Source organism: Sprattus sprattus (genome assembly GCF_963457725.1).
Source record: "Sprattus sprattus genome assembly, chromosome: 18".
In the NCBI taxonomy this organism is placed as follows: Eukaryota; Metazoa; Chordata; class Actinopteri; order Clupeiformes; family Clupeidae; genus Sprattus; species Sprattus sprattus.
This window is the reverse complement of record NC_137916.1, coordinates 6,134,347-6,153,730: the sequence shown is the minus strand read 5'-3', so window position 1 is coordinate 6,153,730 and position 19,384 is coordinate 6,134,347. Positions and strand designations below refer to the sequence as shown.

At 43.0% G+C, this 19,384-nt stretch overlaps 1 protein-coding gene across 1 annotated transcript; it reads left to right on the top strand.

Annotated features, from left to right (window-relative positions):
• Positions 1-1,123: 1,123 nt before the first annotated feature.
• cacng4b (calcium channel, voltage-dependent, gamma subunit 4b) lies at positions 1,124-18,789 on the top strand (the record flags this gene model as incomplete). The annotated part of the gene is made up of 4 exons (XM_080856079.1): positions 1,124-1,334; positions 17,155-17,238; positions 17,506-17,646; positions 18,245-18,789. The coding sequence occupies 4 exons, from the start codon at positions 1,124-1,126 to the stop codon at positions 18,787-18,789; spliced, it is 981 nt and encodes a 326-aa protein (XP_080712205.1).
• Between the last annotated feature and the right edge of the window lie 595 nt (positions 18,790-19,384).

The following is a 19,384-nucleotide window of genomic DNA, read 5'->3' as shown; positions in this document are numbered from 1 at the left end:
TTTTATCATCTAAGAAACATCTCCAAACTCCGCCCCACTTTAACCCTATCAGATGCAGAGAAGCTTGTCCACGCCTTTATCTCCTCAAGACTGGACTATTGTAATTCACTCTTCTATGGGATCACTGGCAAGAACATCCAGAAGCTGCAATACATCCAAAACAGCGCTGCCAGGATTCTGATGAAGGTCCGGAAATATGAGCACATAACACCAATATTACACTCACTACACTGGCTCCCTGTCTCTTTCCGGATAGACTTCAAAGTCCTTATAATCACCCATGCATGCATAAATGGACATGCACCTCCCTACCTGCAAGAATTAATTACTCCCCAAACCTCCACCTGCACCCTCAGGTCTTCAAACAGCTTGCTCCTCCGTGTCCCCAAAACCAAGCGTCGCACCATGGGCGACCGGGCCTTTTGCTCGGCAGCGCCACATTTATGGAACAGCCTCCCTGACCTCCTAAGGGCAATGCAGACGCTGGATTCCTTTAAAGCTGGACTTAAGACTTTTTTATTCAGGAAGGCATTTCTGGCCTTGTGTTGAATCTTTTCTGTTATGCTTATGTTAATATTTAAATTTGTTTTTAATTTCATTGTATTATTATAGTTATTTTCTAATATGTAGGCACTCTGAGATTCCTTTGAATGAAAAGTGCTTTAAAAATAAAATGAATTATTAAAAAAAAAAAATATATATATTATTATATATAGTGGTTGGAGATTGCGAAAAGATCACGTGGGGCAATGACATCATCAGGTTGCGTGAAACCGTGCAGACGAACACCAGCCCCGGTACCAATTCAAATCTACTCACTTTCTACCCCAGACTTCGATCGTTGCGGATACCGTGTGCGGATAGAGAGTGTTCGTCTTTATGATAGGGCTATCTGTATTATGAACAGATCAGACGCAAACAAACTAGACTTCGTATAAACAGCACATCAGAGAGCTGAAGTTTACAGGATGTGCGCACTGAGATGACATCTGCGATAAGAGTCGGCATCGGCTTCAGCAGTGTGGGGAAACAAAGGCGCATAGTCAGTAGACACCGTGGACATGGGATGCGCGCCGTGACGCTTCTTGTGTGTTAACAGGGACTTGGGTTAGTATGAGGCGCGATGGCTGGGTGCGATCGTGGGGTTCAAATGCTGCTTGCCACAGCGGGAGCTTTCGCAGCTTTCAGTCTGATGACCATCGCCATAGGTACCGACTACTGGCTGTACTCACGGGCATATATTTGTAACGCCACCAATATTACTACGGATGAAACTAAGACAACTAAGGGCGATCTTACGCACTCCGGCTTGTGGAGAATCTGCTGTATAGAAGGTAAGAATGACTTCTGTTTTTGCCCAATGTTTTCTTTCATTTCCAAATATTATTAATAATAATAATAATATCTACAATGAAAACAAAGTGACTTTAAAGTGAGCGTAAAAGCAGACATGCTTTTGTCCATACCAAATCAAGCAGCTAGGTTTGAGTGGAAACACCTGTGTCCAGATATTTACATCTGTCTGACATCTTGTCAGCAAAGTTAGAGGGAGGAGGGTACTCTATAAAACAATAAGATCAGTGACGAGAACAGAGTCGTTTCTATGCATATCTTGACGACAAAAAAAAACGATGTATAGGAAAATACAAAGCCTTGTAGTGGTAAATACGAGTTTTTTCGACTACAGGATGTGGCAGATTCCACTTTCGACGTAAACATTTTCAATTGGGGTGGCTCTGACAAAGCTGGAATGCTCAGTTATATCCACTAGTATCACTCAATGAGCGAAATCAACTGACTGTATTTGAAAGATGTGTTTAGTCTTTGCTTTCATTCATGTCTTTATTGTATCTGATGCTGTTGCTTGGCAACAACATGTCTGAAATCACTATGGTAACGTTGGGTTTAAAAGGTTCAAAAATAGCCCTAGATATATCTGTTGCTTTTTGCCATAGCCGAGTACATATATTGTAGAGAGGATGACCTTACCCCCGTCCGTCTGTATGCTGATTATGAAATATCAACTTTTTTATCAGTGATAAGAGTGATTAGTTTAGGAGCTATCACATGAATTCTTGAGTGCTTAGGCTTGTTGCGTAGGCTATCATTTTGGATGAGGTAGCCTACACCAAAGTCGAAATATTGCAATAATAGATGAATGATCTTAGTGTCTGGGTCAAGTTTAACCTTTACCCTAAAGACTTCAAAAGTATGGTCAGTTTATCTTTGGTGGTCTAGCCAAACTTCAGTTAAAATAGCTGCAATTCTTCCAGGTTAAAATGAAGAATGCTGAAGTTAAGTTAATGCGCCTGTGATGGCACGCATGATGACGCAGCCGGTGATCTGTGCGCTGTCATTTCATATGGCGCTGAAGTTCATAATAGCAACTTATACACATGCAAAACTTGTGAAGGATTGAAACGACAAATGTTTGTCAGTAGGCGGTTTAACATTAACCTGCTTAATGCGCTTTTTGAGGATTGCGAACAAAAAGCAAGTAGGGCTTAATTGAAACTCGGAATTTCAAAAAATCTCTCAATATCGCAAAAAAGTGTATGCGCTCTTTGCAGCTCGCATGATATGGTTGGAAAAGCATTGTTTTGCAAAATTGAACTGGAAACTATTTGTTCGCACTCCACGACATGTCTGATAAGCTACGTGATACGAATAAGGGAATTGCCTTTTAGATCATTATCGCGTGCATCACATGCTCTCTTCGCCTTCGATTGGTCACTACCGTGGGTATTGCTGGATACAATTTAAGTGCCAAGACTGATCAGTTCTTGGAGATCCGTCGCCGTGTTTAACTGGAATGACGCGAAAAGAGAAAACCCAGCTTTAATCGTACCAAAATCTCTCAATGGAATCACAGACCATTCGCAATTGTGTTTTATCGACTTTATTTATTGTTACAATTTTGCGCAAAACTGCAATTGAAACCTGCAAAGTTTCGGAAAATGTTCGTTTTCATCAAGACTTTTCATGGATACCGCTATTTCCTGAGCGAAAGTTGGACTATAACTTCAGCAGTAACCTTATGTCATTAGCATCCAGCACGCATACATTTGCTTAAGCCCACATATGTTGCAAATAAAGCAATTCATGTCTTACACACAGACCTGTCATGTAATCTCAGTTTCCACCAACTTTCATTTTACAGTGATATTTATTTCAAACGCCATGGGATAAATAGGAAATTGAAATAAACCAGTGGTTGGACTATTCTTGCAAATGAAACCTGAGGTAAAATAATAAGAGAACTGAGAAAGGAAATAGTCTAAACATGATAGGAGAGTGGGGCCATTTTGTCAGAAGACAAAAAACAAAAACACCACTTCCCAATGTCAGCTGAGAGGCCAAGCCGTCTTCTTTGAGAAGATGGGGATAGAGGGGGGTTGAGAAATGTAGCGTTTTCATTCCCAGCATGAGCCACAGATCTGTAATTAAAAGGCGGCGGCTGAAAGGCCAAGACGAGTCACTCATTAGCCACCCGCTTTGGCTTCCGCAACCGCTCAGCAAGCACAATGAGGAGCGTTAATGAGCGTAGGGTGCGTGCCAAAGGCCTCAGAGGATGCCAATCCGGAGGTTCTTGACCACCGCAGTTTTATTATCTACATAGGTCGTCTATGACGGATGAACACCTTGGCCTTGCGAAGTAGGCCAATACATGAATGAATATGATGAGGCCAGTCTGGATAATAATCTGAATGCCACAATGAGGCCTTCCATCAGTCATCGGGGTAAGAGCATACACAAAGATAACAATGTATGCTCTATATTTAAGAAGAGATTAAGGATACTTGCCTGAACAGTAATCAAACTGAATGTCTGCCTGGAAAGGGACAGGTGTACTTTGTTGGCACCACTTTGCGCAATGCCGCCATGTGGACGTGTCACGTGCACATGGGTGTCTCCAAAGTATACTTGTAGCCATCGCCATAGTGAGTATTTACACTTATGTGCTGCTGGGGAGTCACGCCAGGCTACGGCATAGGGTACAGGGTTACACCATACCTACAACGAAGATTCTAAGCACAAGTATACATCGGCCTTCAGTGGTGGGTAGTAACGCGTTACAAGGAACGCAAATGAGTAAAAAAGTACATTTTTCGGGTAACGAGTACTTTTTGCGTTCCTTTATAAAGTCTGCCCTTTTACTCTTACTCGAGTAAATATTTGAATTAGAATTCTAGTCTTTACTCAGTTACATTTCCACTGTGCTTTCATTAAAATGAGTATTGTGATAAAAGTACACATATCTTTGTTTACTGGAATACAAGCATACACGGCAACCATCGATGTCATTTCATAGCCGCGCAGGAGACAACTTCAGGTCAACCGTTACGACTCGAACTTGAATCGCTGCCAACACAAAAAAGTAACTTGTAATTTGAGTAACTTTTAAACAGAGTACTTTTTTACTCTTACTCGAGTAAGTTTTCCAATTGGAATATTTACTTTTACTCAAGTCGATTTTGAAGGAGGTAATTGTACTTTTACTTGAGTACCAATTTTCAGTACTCTACCCACCACTGTCGGCCTTTAGGCATACCGTACACCCTTTGTGTTAAAAGGGTTGGTATAGCATCATAACCTATGACTGGTTTTAAAGAGAATAGCTACCCTTCCCCCACCGACTCTTCAAAAGCTCTGACTTAAGTATTGCCTTCAGTCGCAGTGGAGATTAAAGATCTATTATGGCAGTAAGGCCATACGTTTACCACAGGTGAGCCATAATTGGCTTTTATTACTGGATTAATTTACACCAATAACAACCTCTGACAACCAGCAGCGCTGTTGTGACAGCTGTTTTGCTGCCCCCGCCCCTGCCCCCCCTACAGTGCTGGAGGGTGTTGGGAGATGGGTTTCATATGTGAGGGGGGCTGGGGGGGTTATTGACTGTTGTAATAAAGCACAATGAAGATGTCAAAGGCATCTGAGGAGACATTATGGAAATCAGATTGTCGGGAACAGACCTGAGGTTGCCATGGAGAAGATGTGCTCAGTCGTGAGCACTTTTACTCCTCCAGGCAGGCCATAGAGACCTGTCCCTCTCTCTCTCTCTCTCTCTCTCTCTCTCTCTCTCTCTATTTCAGAGTGTAATTCTTGGTGAGTGATGATCAGCACGCCTCTGTGAAAGGGCCCCTGCTCAGAGAAAGGGGGCTGATGATGAGATGATGACAGACAGACCAAGGGTGGGAAAAGAGAGAGAGAGGGGGGAGGTCCCTGCCGGGCACACATGGGTGTCGAGATGAGAGCACCTAATGGGTGGGAAGAGAGAGAGAAAGAGAGAGAGAGAGAGAGAGAGAGAGAGAGAGAGAGAGGGCGAAAGAGAAAGAGAGAGACAGGGTGGGGGGGTCCCCTCAGGGTCCACATGTGTGTCGAGATGAGAGCACCTAATGGGTGGGAAGAGAGAGAGAGGGCGAAAGAGAGAGAGAGAGAGAGATTTTTGATTTAGAAATTAGAGATTTTAATGAGTTTTGGGGTATCAGACCCCTCTCATACACATTACATTATATAACAAAAAAAGAAAAACAAGTAATAGTTATTCCAACCAAGGGCAAAACATAACTCATCATTTAGCACAGAACACAGAGCACCATCAGCACCACAGATCCTCAAATACCTCAATTGCGCTCATTAACTTATAATAATCCTTGACTTTATTAGATTCTTGAAAACTGGAATAATTTCCCCAGGTTTCCGTTGCACCATGTTTTTCCTGCTCAGGTACACCGCAAGCTTAGCTTGCCCAAAAATAAAATGTATAAGCTGGCACTTTGACCTTTTCCACTTATTATACTTAAAACCAAAGATAAAACCCTGTTTGGTGCTCACAACACTTAACATGTTAAATAAAGGGCCAAGTCTGAAACACTCCATAAAGCAGTGGTAAATTGTATCTCTTTCCAGGCAGAAAGGACACCTGTCACATACTGTGGGGTTCATTGCCGATGTTAAAGCATTGACTGCAATGGCCCCATGTAGGATCCGCCATTGCAGGTCCCCAGTTCTTTTATTCAGTGGAGTTTTGTAAATTGTTCTCCACACTGGTTTAGTTTGTAATCCAATGCCAAGTTTCACTCTCCAAACAGTGTTCATTCTCCCACTCAAGGATTTCTTATTTATCACTTTAATTAGGTTTTTATATAGAACCTTCCCTCTAACAGAAAAGAAATCACATTGTTCAAGCTCCCCAAACTCTTGCAGGGGATTTACGTGACCTGTCTCAAGCAGCACATCCTCGCTGCTACAGAAGGCACTGCCTTTGGCATAATCCTCCAGAAGACCTCTCTCCTGAAGACTGAGAGCCCCACCAAGTTTGCAAAGAAATCTTTCCACATACCTTGTGAACTTTATCCCTAGGAAAGAGGCTACTGCCTTTGCATTTTGTAGATCTCCACCTGCCCTGTAAACAATGTGATGCAGTTGTACAGCTTTTTGTGTGCAGAGCAAGCCAGTGCGACCAGGCATGTCCACACCAGACACAGCCAGCCGGGCCCGATACACAATTGGCTCCTCAAACAGCCAATGCAGGGAGGATAATCCATTACACCACCGATGGGTAAACAGTCCCCAGACCTTAAACAGATTTTTGTAGAAAGATGGTAATCCACTGTAACCAAGTTGCTTGTAATCCATTTGGAAAAGTGCAATGTCTACACCCATGTCACCAACTCCATGCAGGATGCTATAGGCTAATGTCTCCATGCCAGATCGCTCGGCCCAGTAAACAGTTTCTGGATGAACTGTAACCTGTAAGTGTCTCTTCTGCTGGCCAGGTGTACGAGTCCTTGGCCTCCCTCATCTTTCGAAAGGAAAAGAACTGCTTGGGGGACCCAATGCAACTTGTCCCAGAAAAAGTCCACCATCTCCCTCTGAATGCTTTCAATAAGCCCAACGGGAGGTTCGACACAAGCAAATTTGTGCCATAGAGCAGATGCCACCAAGTTTTTAATGATGATTACGCGTCCCCTATACGACAGTTGGGGGAGCAGCCATCTCCAATTATTTAAGCGTACTCTGACCTTGTCCAAAACCCCTTCCCAGTTCATATTTGTCACAGTGTCATCACCTAAAAAGACGCTGAGATATTTCAGCCCCCCCTTCTACCAAGACAAGCCCCCCGGTAAACCTGAGTGCTGTCCAATCCACTCCCCTATAATGAGAGCTTCACTTTTCCCCCAATTCACCTTTGCAGAGGAAAGCGGATTAAATTCTTGCACAACATTCTTAAGCACATGTATATCATCATCATCCTTAATGAAAACAATAACATCCTCTGCATAGGCAGACAAAAAAAAAACGGTAATTTCAACCTGGCACCGAAAGACCTTTCAGGTTGGCACGTAACTTTTACGTAAAAGGTTCTATTGCAATAGAATATAACATACCCAACATGGGACATCCCTGCCTGACCCCCCTTTGTACTTTGAAAGGAGCGCTCAGGCCACCATTCACATTTACAATGCTTTTGCCGTTACAATACATGGTTCTGATCATAGATATAAAACCCCCACTGAAGCCTAAGGACTCCAGAGTGTGCCACAGATATGCATGCTCCACACGATCAAAAGCCTTTTGCTGGTCCAGTGGAATCAGCCCAGCGTTGGTACCTTGATTCCCAAAGACTGCCAGCACATCTCTTACTAAGGTTATGTTATCGAAGATTGAGCGATTTGGTATGCAGTAAGATTGATCAGAGTGTACAACCTGTTCCATTACTTTTTTAAGTCTCATCGCCAGGGCCTTAGACAAGATCTTATAATCTGTGCATTGGAGAGAAACAGGGCGCCAGTTACTTATTTCTTGCAAGTTTCCTTTCTTAGGCAACCTACGGCAGCTAAGAGGTAAAAGACCTTTTTCTAGGCATCATTTACAAAAGCGTCACAATGCAGTAACTCACTTTTATAAAGTTCTGAATAAAAAAACGCGTAGCACAGCTACGTATCTGAGCAGGTTCTGTGAGCTCCTGGCCTGTTGCAGACCTAAGAGCATGTATGACTCTGCTCTGACTGCTTTTCCTCTCCAAGTTGAATTTTTTTTTGGATGGAGCATCCATTTGCACCACACCTTGGAACTTGGAACGAACCAGGGCCCCTTGAGCTTTAAAGTCCATCAAACCAGCGAGCCTAGTCTTTTTCTGCTTCACAGCTTTTACGTGCTCTTCATTTCCTGAGGAAACTGTTAACTCTTGCAAATCAACAATTTCTGACTCTAAAACTCTCATTGACTGGGCTATTTCCCCAGAGACATTCAAAGTATACTGTTGGCAAAGCTGCTTAATTTGTACTTTACCGCAATCCCACCACTGTTGCAAAGAAATATACGCGCTCTTCTGCTCTTTACATTTTTTTCCCCAAAAAAGTAAAAACATCCACAAAATGTCTATCTTCTAGAATACACGCCAATATGCACTTTTGGACTGAAAAGCCACCACAGATGTGCAACAAATAACTGCACAGTGGTCTGAAAAGCTCATAGAGCTTTATAGAGCTGGCTTGATGATTGAATACATACATTATATCAAGTCTGGCCAGAGATAAAGAGTTACCTCTGCTGTGTGCCCATGTATACTGTCTTGCACTTAGATGCATTCTTCTCCACAGGTCGCAGAGATCATATGTTTCAATAATTTGGACTATAGCCCTTTGGGAAGCACTATGTGGTTCCAAATGATTCTATCCAATTCATCATTTTCTGTACAATTCAAATCTCCACCTAAAAATAACGATTCATCAGCTTTTAAGCCCTTAAGGGTATTGCCAATTTTACCTAAAAATAAAACTCTGTCTGGCCCTCCAGTGTGCGCATATTCAAGAAAACAAAGGTCACATTCTCAAACTTTGCCACAACTTTGACGCAGCGTCCCTGGACGATTTCAAGTCAAGTCAAGTCAAGTCTTTTATTGTCAGATACACAGAACAACAGAGTCGGACTAGGCACTGAAATGCTTAGGACAGGACACCATACCACACTACCATAACCTAGCAAGACATAACATAACATATAAACATAAAAACATATAAGTACTCCAACATGATATAACATAACATAACTTAACAATAAGTACTGAACAAAAGATAAACATATGAAAAGACAGGGTAGTAGACCTACTAGAGTAAACAATAAATATATAATATAGATACTAAACATAAATACACATACTAAACAGATACTAAACAGATAAACATACCTACATGAGCTAAACTGAACATATTATACACATAATGACCTGAACTACCATGGGACCTATACTAACCCAAGAACACAGAGACATAGACACTTCGAGTATGTGGGTGGTGCAATATTGCAAATGTAATGCAAACAGCAGTGAAAGGGAGCCTGTGTAGAGTAAAGTGGCGAGTGTAAAGTGATGAGAGTGCATTATTGTTCATTTATGAGTCTGATGGCCTTAGGGTAGAAACTGTTCTCCAGTCTGCGGGTGCGAGACCGGATACTTCGGAACCGCCTACCAGAAGGCAGCAGGGTGAACAGTCTGAAGGATGGGTGATGACAGTCTTTTAGGATCCTGCCAGCTCTTCGGAGGCATCTTGTGAGGTAGATGTCCTGAAGGGATGGGAGTTTCCTGACGATGATGAACTCAGCGGATCTGACCACACTGCGTAGGGCCTTACGGTCCATGGCTGTGCAGCTCCCAAACCACACTGAGATGCTACCAGTCAAGATGCTTTCTATAGTGCATCTATAGAAGTTGTTGAGGATGTCTGGATTCATGCCAAACTTCCTGAGTCTCCTCAAGAAGAAGAGGCGTTTCCAGGAAGCTTTGACCACCTTATCAGTGTGGGCAGACCAGGTGAGATCATTGCTGATGTTGACCCCGAGGAACTTGAAGCAGCTGACCTTTTCCACTTCAGATCCGTTGATGTGAAGGGGTGTTTGCTCCACCCCCTGCCGTCTCCTAAAGTCCACAATCATCTCCCTAGTTTTACTGATGTTGAGAGAGAGGTTATTTTCCTGACACCAAGTTGTTAGGGTGTCAACCTCCTCTCTGTAGGCTGACTCATCATTGTTAGTGATGAGGCCTACGATGGTTGTGTCATCAGCAAACTTCACGATGAGGTTGGAGCTGTGCATTGTGCACAGTCGTGAGTGAACAAGGATAACAGGAGAGGGCTAAGCACACAGCCCTGGGGGGCGCCAGTGTTTGTGATTATTGTGGCTGACATGCGGTCACCGAGTCTCACCACCTGTGGCCTCCCCGTCAGGAAGCTGTAGATCCATTTGCAGAGGGAGGTGTTTAGTCCCAGGTGTTTCATCCACCTCATAAGAGAGGGGTGTGCAGGCTTTGGAGAATATAATCGCCATACCTCCACTTAAGGAGGACTTGTGGCTTAGGATGGTTAAACCATCCCCTTCTCTCCGCCAGTCAACCTAATTTTTTGTTTCACTATGCGATTCTTTCAAAAACATCACGTCTAAGCCTTTTAGCTTCATGAACTCAAAAACCGCCATTCGCTTTTTGCAGTCTCTGGCGCCATTAAAATTGAGAGTTCCAATATTAAGATTTGTATACACATTTACAGATAATAAAAAGATATTCAAAACAACCGTAAAACAGTATAGACAGGAAGGAAAATCAGACCAGTGCCTCATCACTACTCCGAAGTTCCTTCCGTAACTCAATGAGTCTCTTCTTTAGTCGATAGACTTCATGTTTAGAAAAGGCTCCATCTCTCAATAAACAACTAACATCATTAACAAACTGCACTCTATCCTGAAAATAATCCTCTATGCGCACCCCCTTCAACCCTTTAGTGTCTTTTAAAAACGTACTTATTTCTTCAGCTTTGTAAACAACGGGCAGGTTTTCGGTCTGCGAACACCCTGACCAGCTGGAATCAGATGAGTACTCGTCTGCGGAATGATCCTCATGAGCACACTCAACTTTCTTGGATGTATTCTCACGGTCTGGCCACTTTCTCTTTGTGGTTGTTGGTACTTTAAAAGTTGTCGCAGTGTCCATCTCCGACACCACGTCTGGCATTAATCTCTCAGTTTTATCTAAATGAGGCCCAGAAGAATCTGCGACTGGTTCAAGGGATATGAGGTCACCCACATCACAATCTCCCCCAGCAGTCTCCTTCACAACAAAATCAGCCACGACAGGTTCAATCGTGACAGGTTCAACCACAACCGACCCAGCCGCCGTCGGCCCACCAGCCGGAGGCGCGAGGGGGTCCGGCACATCAGGGCCAGCATTTGTTAACAGGGAAGTAGGTGCTGGTGGCTCCGATGCGGAAGAGCCAGCCGCAGGTGGGTCAGTAGACCCAGCTGCAATCGAATCGATTCCGATCGGCGCCTGGATCTTGCTCCTTGGCAGATTCATCCCTTTTTTCCAGGCAAGCTCTCGCTAGATGCCCTATTCTCCTACACCAAAGCATTTCATCATTGAGTCTGATGTCGCAAACACAGTATAATCAAACCCCTCCACTTTAAACTTTAACAAAAGTTCGAGGTCCTCCTGTCCATTTTTAAAAACAATATAGACCTGTCTTCTAAAAGACCCCATATGTTTGACAAGAGGTGACTTACAACCTAAGGGAATTTTTCTTATTGGGGATACTAACTTACCATAGCGTGATAAATCGCGTTCAATAAGTTCGTCCTTGATAAACGGAGGAACGTTTGATAGGATCATTTTCCTCGAAGGACTACTGGGAGCGTAAATTCGTCCCCAATAACAACTCCATTTTAAATCACCTCATGGGTTTTTCCGACTGAACTCAAAAATAAAACAATTGCTTTGTTCATTCTTGATGCAGATACTACATGCTCATGACCTACTACGACTCCAACAGCTAAACTGCACTCTTCAATACTAACCCCCGACTCCACTTTAACACCGTGGCGCCGCATTAAATATTCGAAATCCATTGGTACCTTAGGTGCCCTGCACCCAGCAGAGGCCGGTATGCACCTCCAGGAACCCAGTCAAAACAAAAAAAGAAATAAACCAGCGAGTGATCAATCCTATTCCTAACGTATAGAAACTAGGGCTGGGCAACGATTACAAATTTGAATCGCGATTAATCGCATGATTTCCCTGATAAATCACGAATAATGGCATTTCTATACGCAAAATCCAATAATCAATTCAAAAGTATAGCGCACTTTTATTTTAAATGTTCTGCCATACGACCAAAAGTGCCACAACATTTTTATATAGTAGCAGTTTAATAAAATAAATACTAATTCTCACCTTAAACAATGTTATCAAAAAAAATACAAAACTAAAGCTTATTGCCACTGCCAGGACATTAATGTTTAGAGTTTGGTGAAGCACCAAAAAGTTGTGTTGACAATATGTACTTGATGGCTGGTTTCCCTGTAATGAAACTAACCAGCCTGGTTATGACGTTGTTTCTGCCATATCTCTTTTGATTTTGACGTTTGTAGCTCGCTAGTTAATGGCAACTACCCATGCTAGCTAGCGATAACTAGCACGGTAACATTAGTTAGCTTAACTTATCGGGAACCGGGAGGACAGGGGATATCATTGCACAACAAGCTCAAAATCATATTTTCGATAGTTGATTTTCTTGTCATCCTGATGTGATCTTAATGATGGATCCATTCCAGTAGGGTGACAGGCTAGGATAGCCAGCTGCTTAGCTGCTGCTAGCATCATTCAGAGACAACGAACATCTAGATTCTAGCGAACAGCTGACCGGTTAACGCCCACTGACGTTAACCTTTGCTGGAGGTGATGCACGGGCAATGAATTGCCACATTATTTGGAGAAGTTTAGCTTTCGTGTATCTGTGTTAACTTGCGTGTTGTCAACTTTTCAAGTACATATGTCTATGCCCTTCTCCAGGTTTGTTTATCCGCCCATTCGTTTCTTTTCAGGTTGCGCAGCAGTCAGCAGCAGACTTTTCAAAATAAAAGCCTGTAGGCAACAGACTTTTACAATCATAAAATAAATCATAAAACCTGCGTTAACGCGCGATAAAATAATTGTGTGAAAGTTAGAAGGCCACAGTCGGCAATCTTTCGCACTCACACTCAACACACTTTGTCAACTTTCTCCCAGAATGCAGAGAGAGAGAGAAAGAGAGAGAGAGAGAGATGGCGAAAGAGAGAGAGAGAGTGGGGGGGTCCCCTCAGGGCACACATGGGTGTCGAGATGAGAGCACCTAATGCACGCTGCCTGTGCAACACAGCGCAAGACCAGTGAGGTGAGCACTTAATGGGGAGCCTGCAGCAACACAGGCATATTGTGTTTCTCACTGAGCAATTACTCTTCTCTGCTCACAACCACATACTGCACACATACACACATGCACACACGCAGGCACACACACACACACACACACACACATACACACTCACACACACTCACTCAGCATGGATTACCAACTATGCACAATAAAGGCTGAGACTCTCGGTTTAATGGAAATATGAACTCATTAGTCATGCAAGCCTGTCAGCTTCCTGTTTAGTGCGAAGGTGAGAGTTCGGTTGTAACAAGGATGAATACCATACCGTCATCAACCTCTACCCAAAGACATGGCTAATTGACACAACAGGTTGTACAGACAGCTTTGGAGTTTTGGGCAATTTCTTTTTCTTAATGGAAGATCATTCATCTCTACTTCACTGGGAATGCATACCTTGTGGCACTTCAATTATGAATCCTAGTTCAAATAACACACAGGGCCTTTTGAAACAGGTCCGAGAACACTGAAATGCCTTAATAGCATCATGTGCAGTATGTCTATTCTGTAGTTAACATATTGACTGTCTCAGATTAGAAGACCTGCAGCTCTGGTCTGATATGGAGATGTCAAATGTCAAAACACGTAGTTCTGTGTTCTGTGTTCTGTGCCGCACAGGATATGGCTTGGATTGCATAATGTTGCAGTCTTGTACCTCTGACCTTGGTCTTTTTACTTTATCCCTGATGTTGTTTTTTCTGGCCTATTTAATTGACTGTTCTGATATTTTTGAAGTTCCCCATTCTTTGCTACGCTAAGCTTACTACATTCCAAGTGTGCATACACACCTTGTTATGGACTCTGTATTCTTTGTATGACTATGTTCAGGTGCGACTAAAGAAGACAAGTGTTGGAACAAAACAGCACTGACATTTCTGACACCATGCTTTCTGTACTACAGAAATTAATCTGTCAGAAATAGTGTCTACATGTGACAGGTTTTACAAATACTATCCAATAAGTTTCATGTGTGTGACCAGAATGGTCAAATCACCACCAAAGGTCAGTTATACATACAGTATAAAGGTTCACCAACAGGGTCTAATTAAGCCCAAATGTGATATATACTGTTGTGCATATCAAGTGTGAGGGTGTTGGCTTTTCTTTTTCTGTTCCATTCTGTGCTTGCACTTCAGCGTAAGCCCTGATGTGCACGGTTCAGTCGTTACCGATCTGGAGGATGAAATTGCTTTTGTTCCACAGAGTCCAGTATGCATTATTTATTTATTATTATTATTTAACCAGCTCCAGAACATGGGCTGTTGCCTGGCGATGATATGGAAAGAAGTGCTCTGCATGGAGAGGCAAATGACAGCTTAGGTGAACAGCAAGGGAGAGAGAGATAATCACACCATCAGGATATCTAGGTAGAATATTTCAAACACACCATTTTATTCAAAGGATATACATCACAGATTAACCATGTGAATTTAGCGTCTGACTCAGAATCCACACCCATGCAGACCATAGGGCCAGAATGTCCTTTGCATTGTGTCCTCATTCTTATAATACTTATATCATACTAATAATGCATATTCTATGAGATATACCCAGATCGGTAAAAAGAATTAGAGCATATTCTGTAGTTACCACTGGCATGCTTAGCTTTGCGTGTATAACTCTGCCTCAACATTGATGTTTCATATATACTGTATATAGCTTCATAAATGAACAGTGCATGATATACATACATTGTAAGAATCTCAGAGCTGGTCACATGAATCACAAGGCAAAGAATACTTAAGTCTCGATCAGCTTCAAGAGTTTCACTCACACCAGTGGCCTGAAATAGGCCCTTCTTTTTAAAACAATGACTTGCTAAGAGAAGAAGAAAAAACACAGTGCTCCACTTCCTCAGACCTATTTAACTCTAATTAATTGGATGCTCCTGATTAAACAGCAGACCCAGTTAACAGAGTGTTGTACCGTCTCACCTCAGAGCCCCGTCGCAAGACTCAGCCAGCCCTCCCCACACACACACACACACACCACACACACACACACACACACACACACACATACACACACACACATACACACACACAGTCAGGGGCCTCCTCACATCTGCTCGGACTGATAGGATGGCCCTCTTGTACTGCAGAGCCTAAATTCCCTGTGGTAGGCTGGCTTGTCTCGCTCGCAATGAGGACAGAAGCTTTTGTATCAAACTTCTCTGCAAGTTCACATCCACTATGCGTGGCTAGTATGGAGTGCATCACTGCATGGTGTCCCTATCCTTAGATCAGACACATCGTGGTGCCTTATGGGAGTCATGGAAACCATGAGAGAATCCAGTCTGAGATGGGGGAGGTGGAAGGGTTTGAGTACCGGTAATCAGAAGCATTTGAGAGACTGCATGCACACAGTTATCCACTGGGTAGATGCCTGGAGCATCAGGTGTGGTCTGTCTCGTGAGTCTAAACCATAAAGAGCTCCATTAGGACTGCGAGCATGCAGAGAGCTTGTGTAATGAGCTTAACTGAATGGACAATTTGATGCTATCTGTCATGTTTAGCTCTGACGGAGCATAGAACACGCTTACCCCTGTTCTCAGCCACAGCCCTGAAGACGTGATTCATCTGACACGCGTACGGCAGCTGCCTCCCATGAATGCAGGAGCAAGCCTCCACTATTATAGCTTGAGATGTGTGGCCCCCAAGGGACCCTCGGCAGCTTATCTCACTTAGGGACACTAGCAGGTACAAGTGGAAGGTTTCTCAGTTGAATTCCATCTCACTGGGACTAGACTGCATGAACCTGATTTATCAAAGAAATGTGTTTTGATAGGGCTAAGGCCAGCCTTGCTCAATGTAGACATGATGCAGTGAAAGTTATGAGTTTTGTAAAGAGTTTATTGATAGAAAAGGCTATTTTGGCAGTAATGTATTTTAGTAGTTACATAAGCCAAGTGGTTAGATGTTTGTGCAAGTCTGACTCACAGCACTCAGCTGGAGTTCTGACCAAATCAGGAGGATGAAGGCCTTTGATTCCTTTACTAATACATTTGATTCCTTTTATAATACATTTGATTCCTTTACTAATACATTTGATTCCTTTTATACTACATTTGATTCCTTTTATAATACATTTGATTGCTTTACTAATACATTTGATTCCTTTTATAATACATTTTATTCCTTTTACAAAACATTTGATTCCTTTTATAATACATTTGATTCCTTTAATAATACATTTGATTCCTTTTATAATACATTTTGATGCCTTTTATAATACATTTGATTCCTTTTATAATACATTTGATTCCTTTACTAATACATTTGATTCCTCGTATACTACATTTGATTCCTTTTATAATACATTTGATTCCTTTTATAATACATTTGATGTATTATATAATACATTTGATTCCTTTATAATACATTTGATTCCTTTTATAATACATGTGATTCCCTTACTAATACATTTGATTTATTATATAATACATTTGATTTCTTTACTTTTACATTTGATTTATTATATAATACATTTGAATCCTTTTATAATACATTTGATTCCTTTACTAATATATTTGATTCCTTTTATAATTCATTTGATTCCTTTTATAATACATTTTATTCCTTTTATATTACATTTGATTCCTTTTATAATACATTTGATTTATTATATCATACATTTGATTCCTTTTATATTACATTTGATTCCTTTTATAATACATTTGATGTATTATATAATACATTTGATTCCTTTATAATACATTTGATTCCTTTTATAATACATGTGATTCCCTTACTAATACACTTGTAAGTTGCTATGGAAAACAAATCTGACGTGTTTGTGAGTGAGGGTAGATGTGAATGTATAGGCACTCAGTAGTGCTAATGGTGAAAGGTAAAATCCCCACACGCTCAAAGCTGTTTTAGCCTCCTCAAAAACGTCCTGTTCTTTTCCTCAGGCATCAATAAAGGGGCCTGTTACCGGATCAATCATTTCCCAGATGATAATGACTACGACACCGACAGCTCAGAATATCTCCTACGTGAGTAACCAGGCCCGCTGTTTTTAATATACTCGTCCCACGGAAAGCTTGTTTTATTAGGTGTCATATCACCAGTGAGGATCACTGCTCTGTGTGTTTGTATGTTTGTGTGTGCGTGTGTGTGTGTGTTTGGGCGTGTGTGTGTATGAGTGTGTGTTTGTGTGCGTGTGTGTGTGTGTGCGTGTTTTCGTGTGTGTGTGTGTTTGTGTGTGTGTTTGTGTGCCTGCTTGTGTGTGTGTGTGTGTGTGTGTGTGTGTTTTTCAACAGGCATAGTGCGGGCGTCCAGTGTGTTTCCAATCCTCAGCTCAGTCTTGTTGCTACTGGGAGGGTTGTGTGTGGCCGTCAGCCGCATCTACAGCAAGAAGAACAACATCCTTCTCAGTGCTGGCATCATGTTTGTAGCCGCAGGTGAGTCCACACACCTGTCTGTTGGTCTCACAAGGACATGTCCGTTATCGTAGGAGGTATTGTGATTATCAAGGAGATTTAGCTTTCTTTTACTGCTGTCATGAAGTTCACTGTGACGAACAGGTTGTATTTGGCAGGTTGTAAGTGTCAGAAGTGTTTTAAATCTTCATTGTAGAACTCGATAGTTCTGTTTTAATATAAGCATTTATGACTTTAATGTTCTGATATTAGCATTTATGACTTTATTGCTGTATAAAACCAGAGGCGTAAACATTTCCCAAGATGGATTTAACTGAATACAGTAAATCAGCTGTTAGTTTTACTCTGTTTTAACACAGTAGCTCAGGTCTGACACCATATCTCCCTGAGACCAATCTTAACAGGAGAATTCAAGCCAGAAATAAACATCAAATGTGTTACATTTCCAGCCGGATGCAGCCGTGGAAAATAACGGCATGGAAGTGAAACAGTTTCTCATTTGACATTGCTGCAAGACAGAAATGCAAGGAGCTGTATCCAGAACACCTGTAGCTATAAATGGAAAGGCGATGTTTGACCCAGCTAAGCTTATTCTTGTTCCCAAACTTCCTCTTTTCAGGCCTGAGCAACATCATCGGGATCATCGTTTACATCTCCAGCAACACTGGAGACCCAGGGGACAAGAAGGGCGAGGACAAGAAGAGCCAGTACAACTACGGCTGGTCCTTCTACTTCGGCGCGCTGTCCTTCATCGCGGCCGAGATGGTGGCCGTGCTGGCCGTCAGCATTTACATCGAGAAGAACAAGGAGGTGATCCGGCTGCACTCGCGCCACGCCTTTGTGCGATCCGCCTCGTCCTCCTCGCCCTACTCCCGCATCCCCAGCTTCCGCTACCGCCGGCGGCCGTCCCGTGAGAGCTCACACTCCACCGAGGCCTCGTCGCACGAAGCCTCGATGGGGTGCGGCGGCGGCAGCGGGAGCGCGGGCGGCACGGCCCCGCTGGGCGAGATCTCCATGTACACCCTGACGCGCGAGCACTCGCTCAAGGCGGGCACAGACAGCACCTACAGCCCTGAGCACGACCCCTCTGGCTTCCTGCAGGTGCACAACTGCTTCCCCAACGACCTCAACGATACCCTCAACCGGAGAACCACGCCCGTATGAGGAGGGGGCACTCTCAAACAACTAAGCCTCAATGATACCCTCAACAGGAGAAACACGCCCATATGAGGAGGGGGCACTCTCAAACAACTAACCCTCAATGATACCCTCAACAGGAGAACCACGCCCGTATGAGGAGGGGGCACACTCAAACACCTAACCCTCAATGATACCCTCAACAGGAGAAACACGCCCATATGAGGAGGGGGCACTCTCAAACAACTAACCCTCAATGATACCCTCAACAGGAGAACAACGCCCGTATGAGGAGGGGGCACTCTCAAACAACTAACCCTCAATTATTCCCTCAACAGGAGAAACACGCCCATATGAGGAGGGGGCACTCTCACATAACTGGACCTGTCCGATCACGGCTGAACCTCTCAGAAAGCCCATATGACCAGGGCTCAGTAAGACCATGCCAATATGGTCCTGGTCCCATCCCAGCCCATGTTCTATGGACTGGGTCTGTTGGAGGAGCCAAGCCCATATGACATGGATCTAGAAGCCCCCCCTCTGTATGAAGTCCATTTAACCTGGTCACACATCTGCACCGAGAGGGTGCCTGAGGAACCGCGTGTCTTAGAGACTGTGAGTG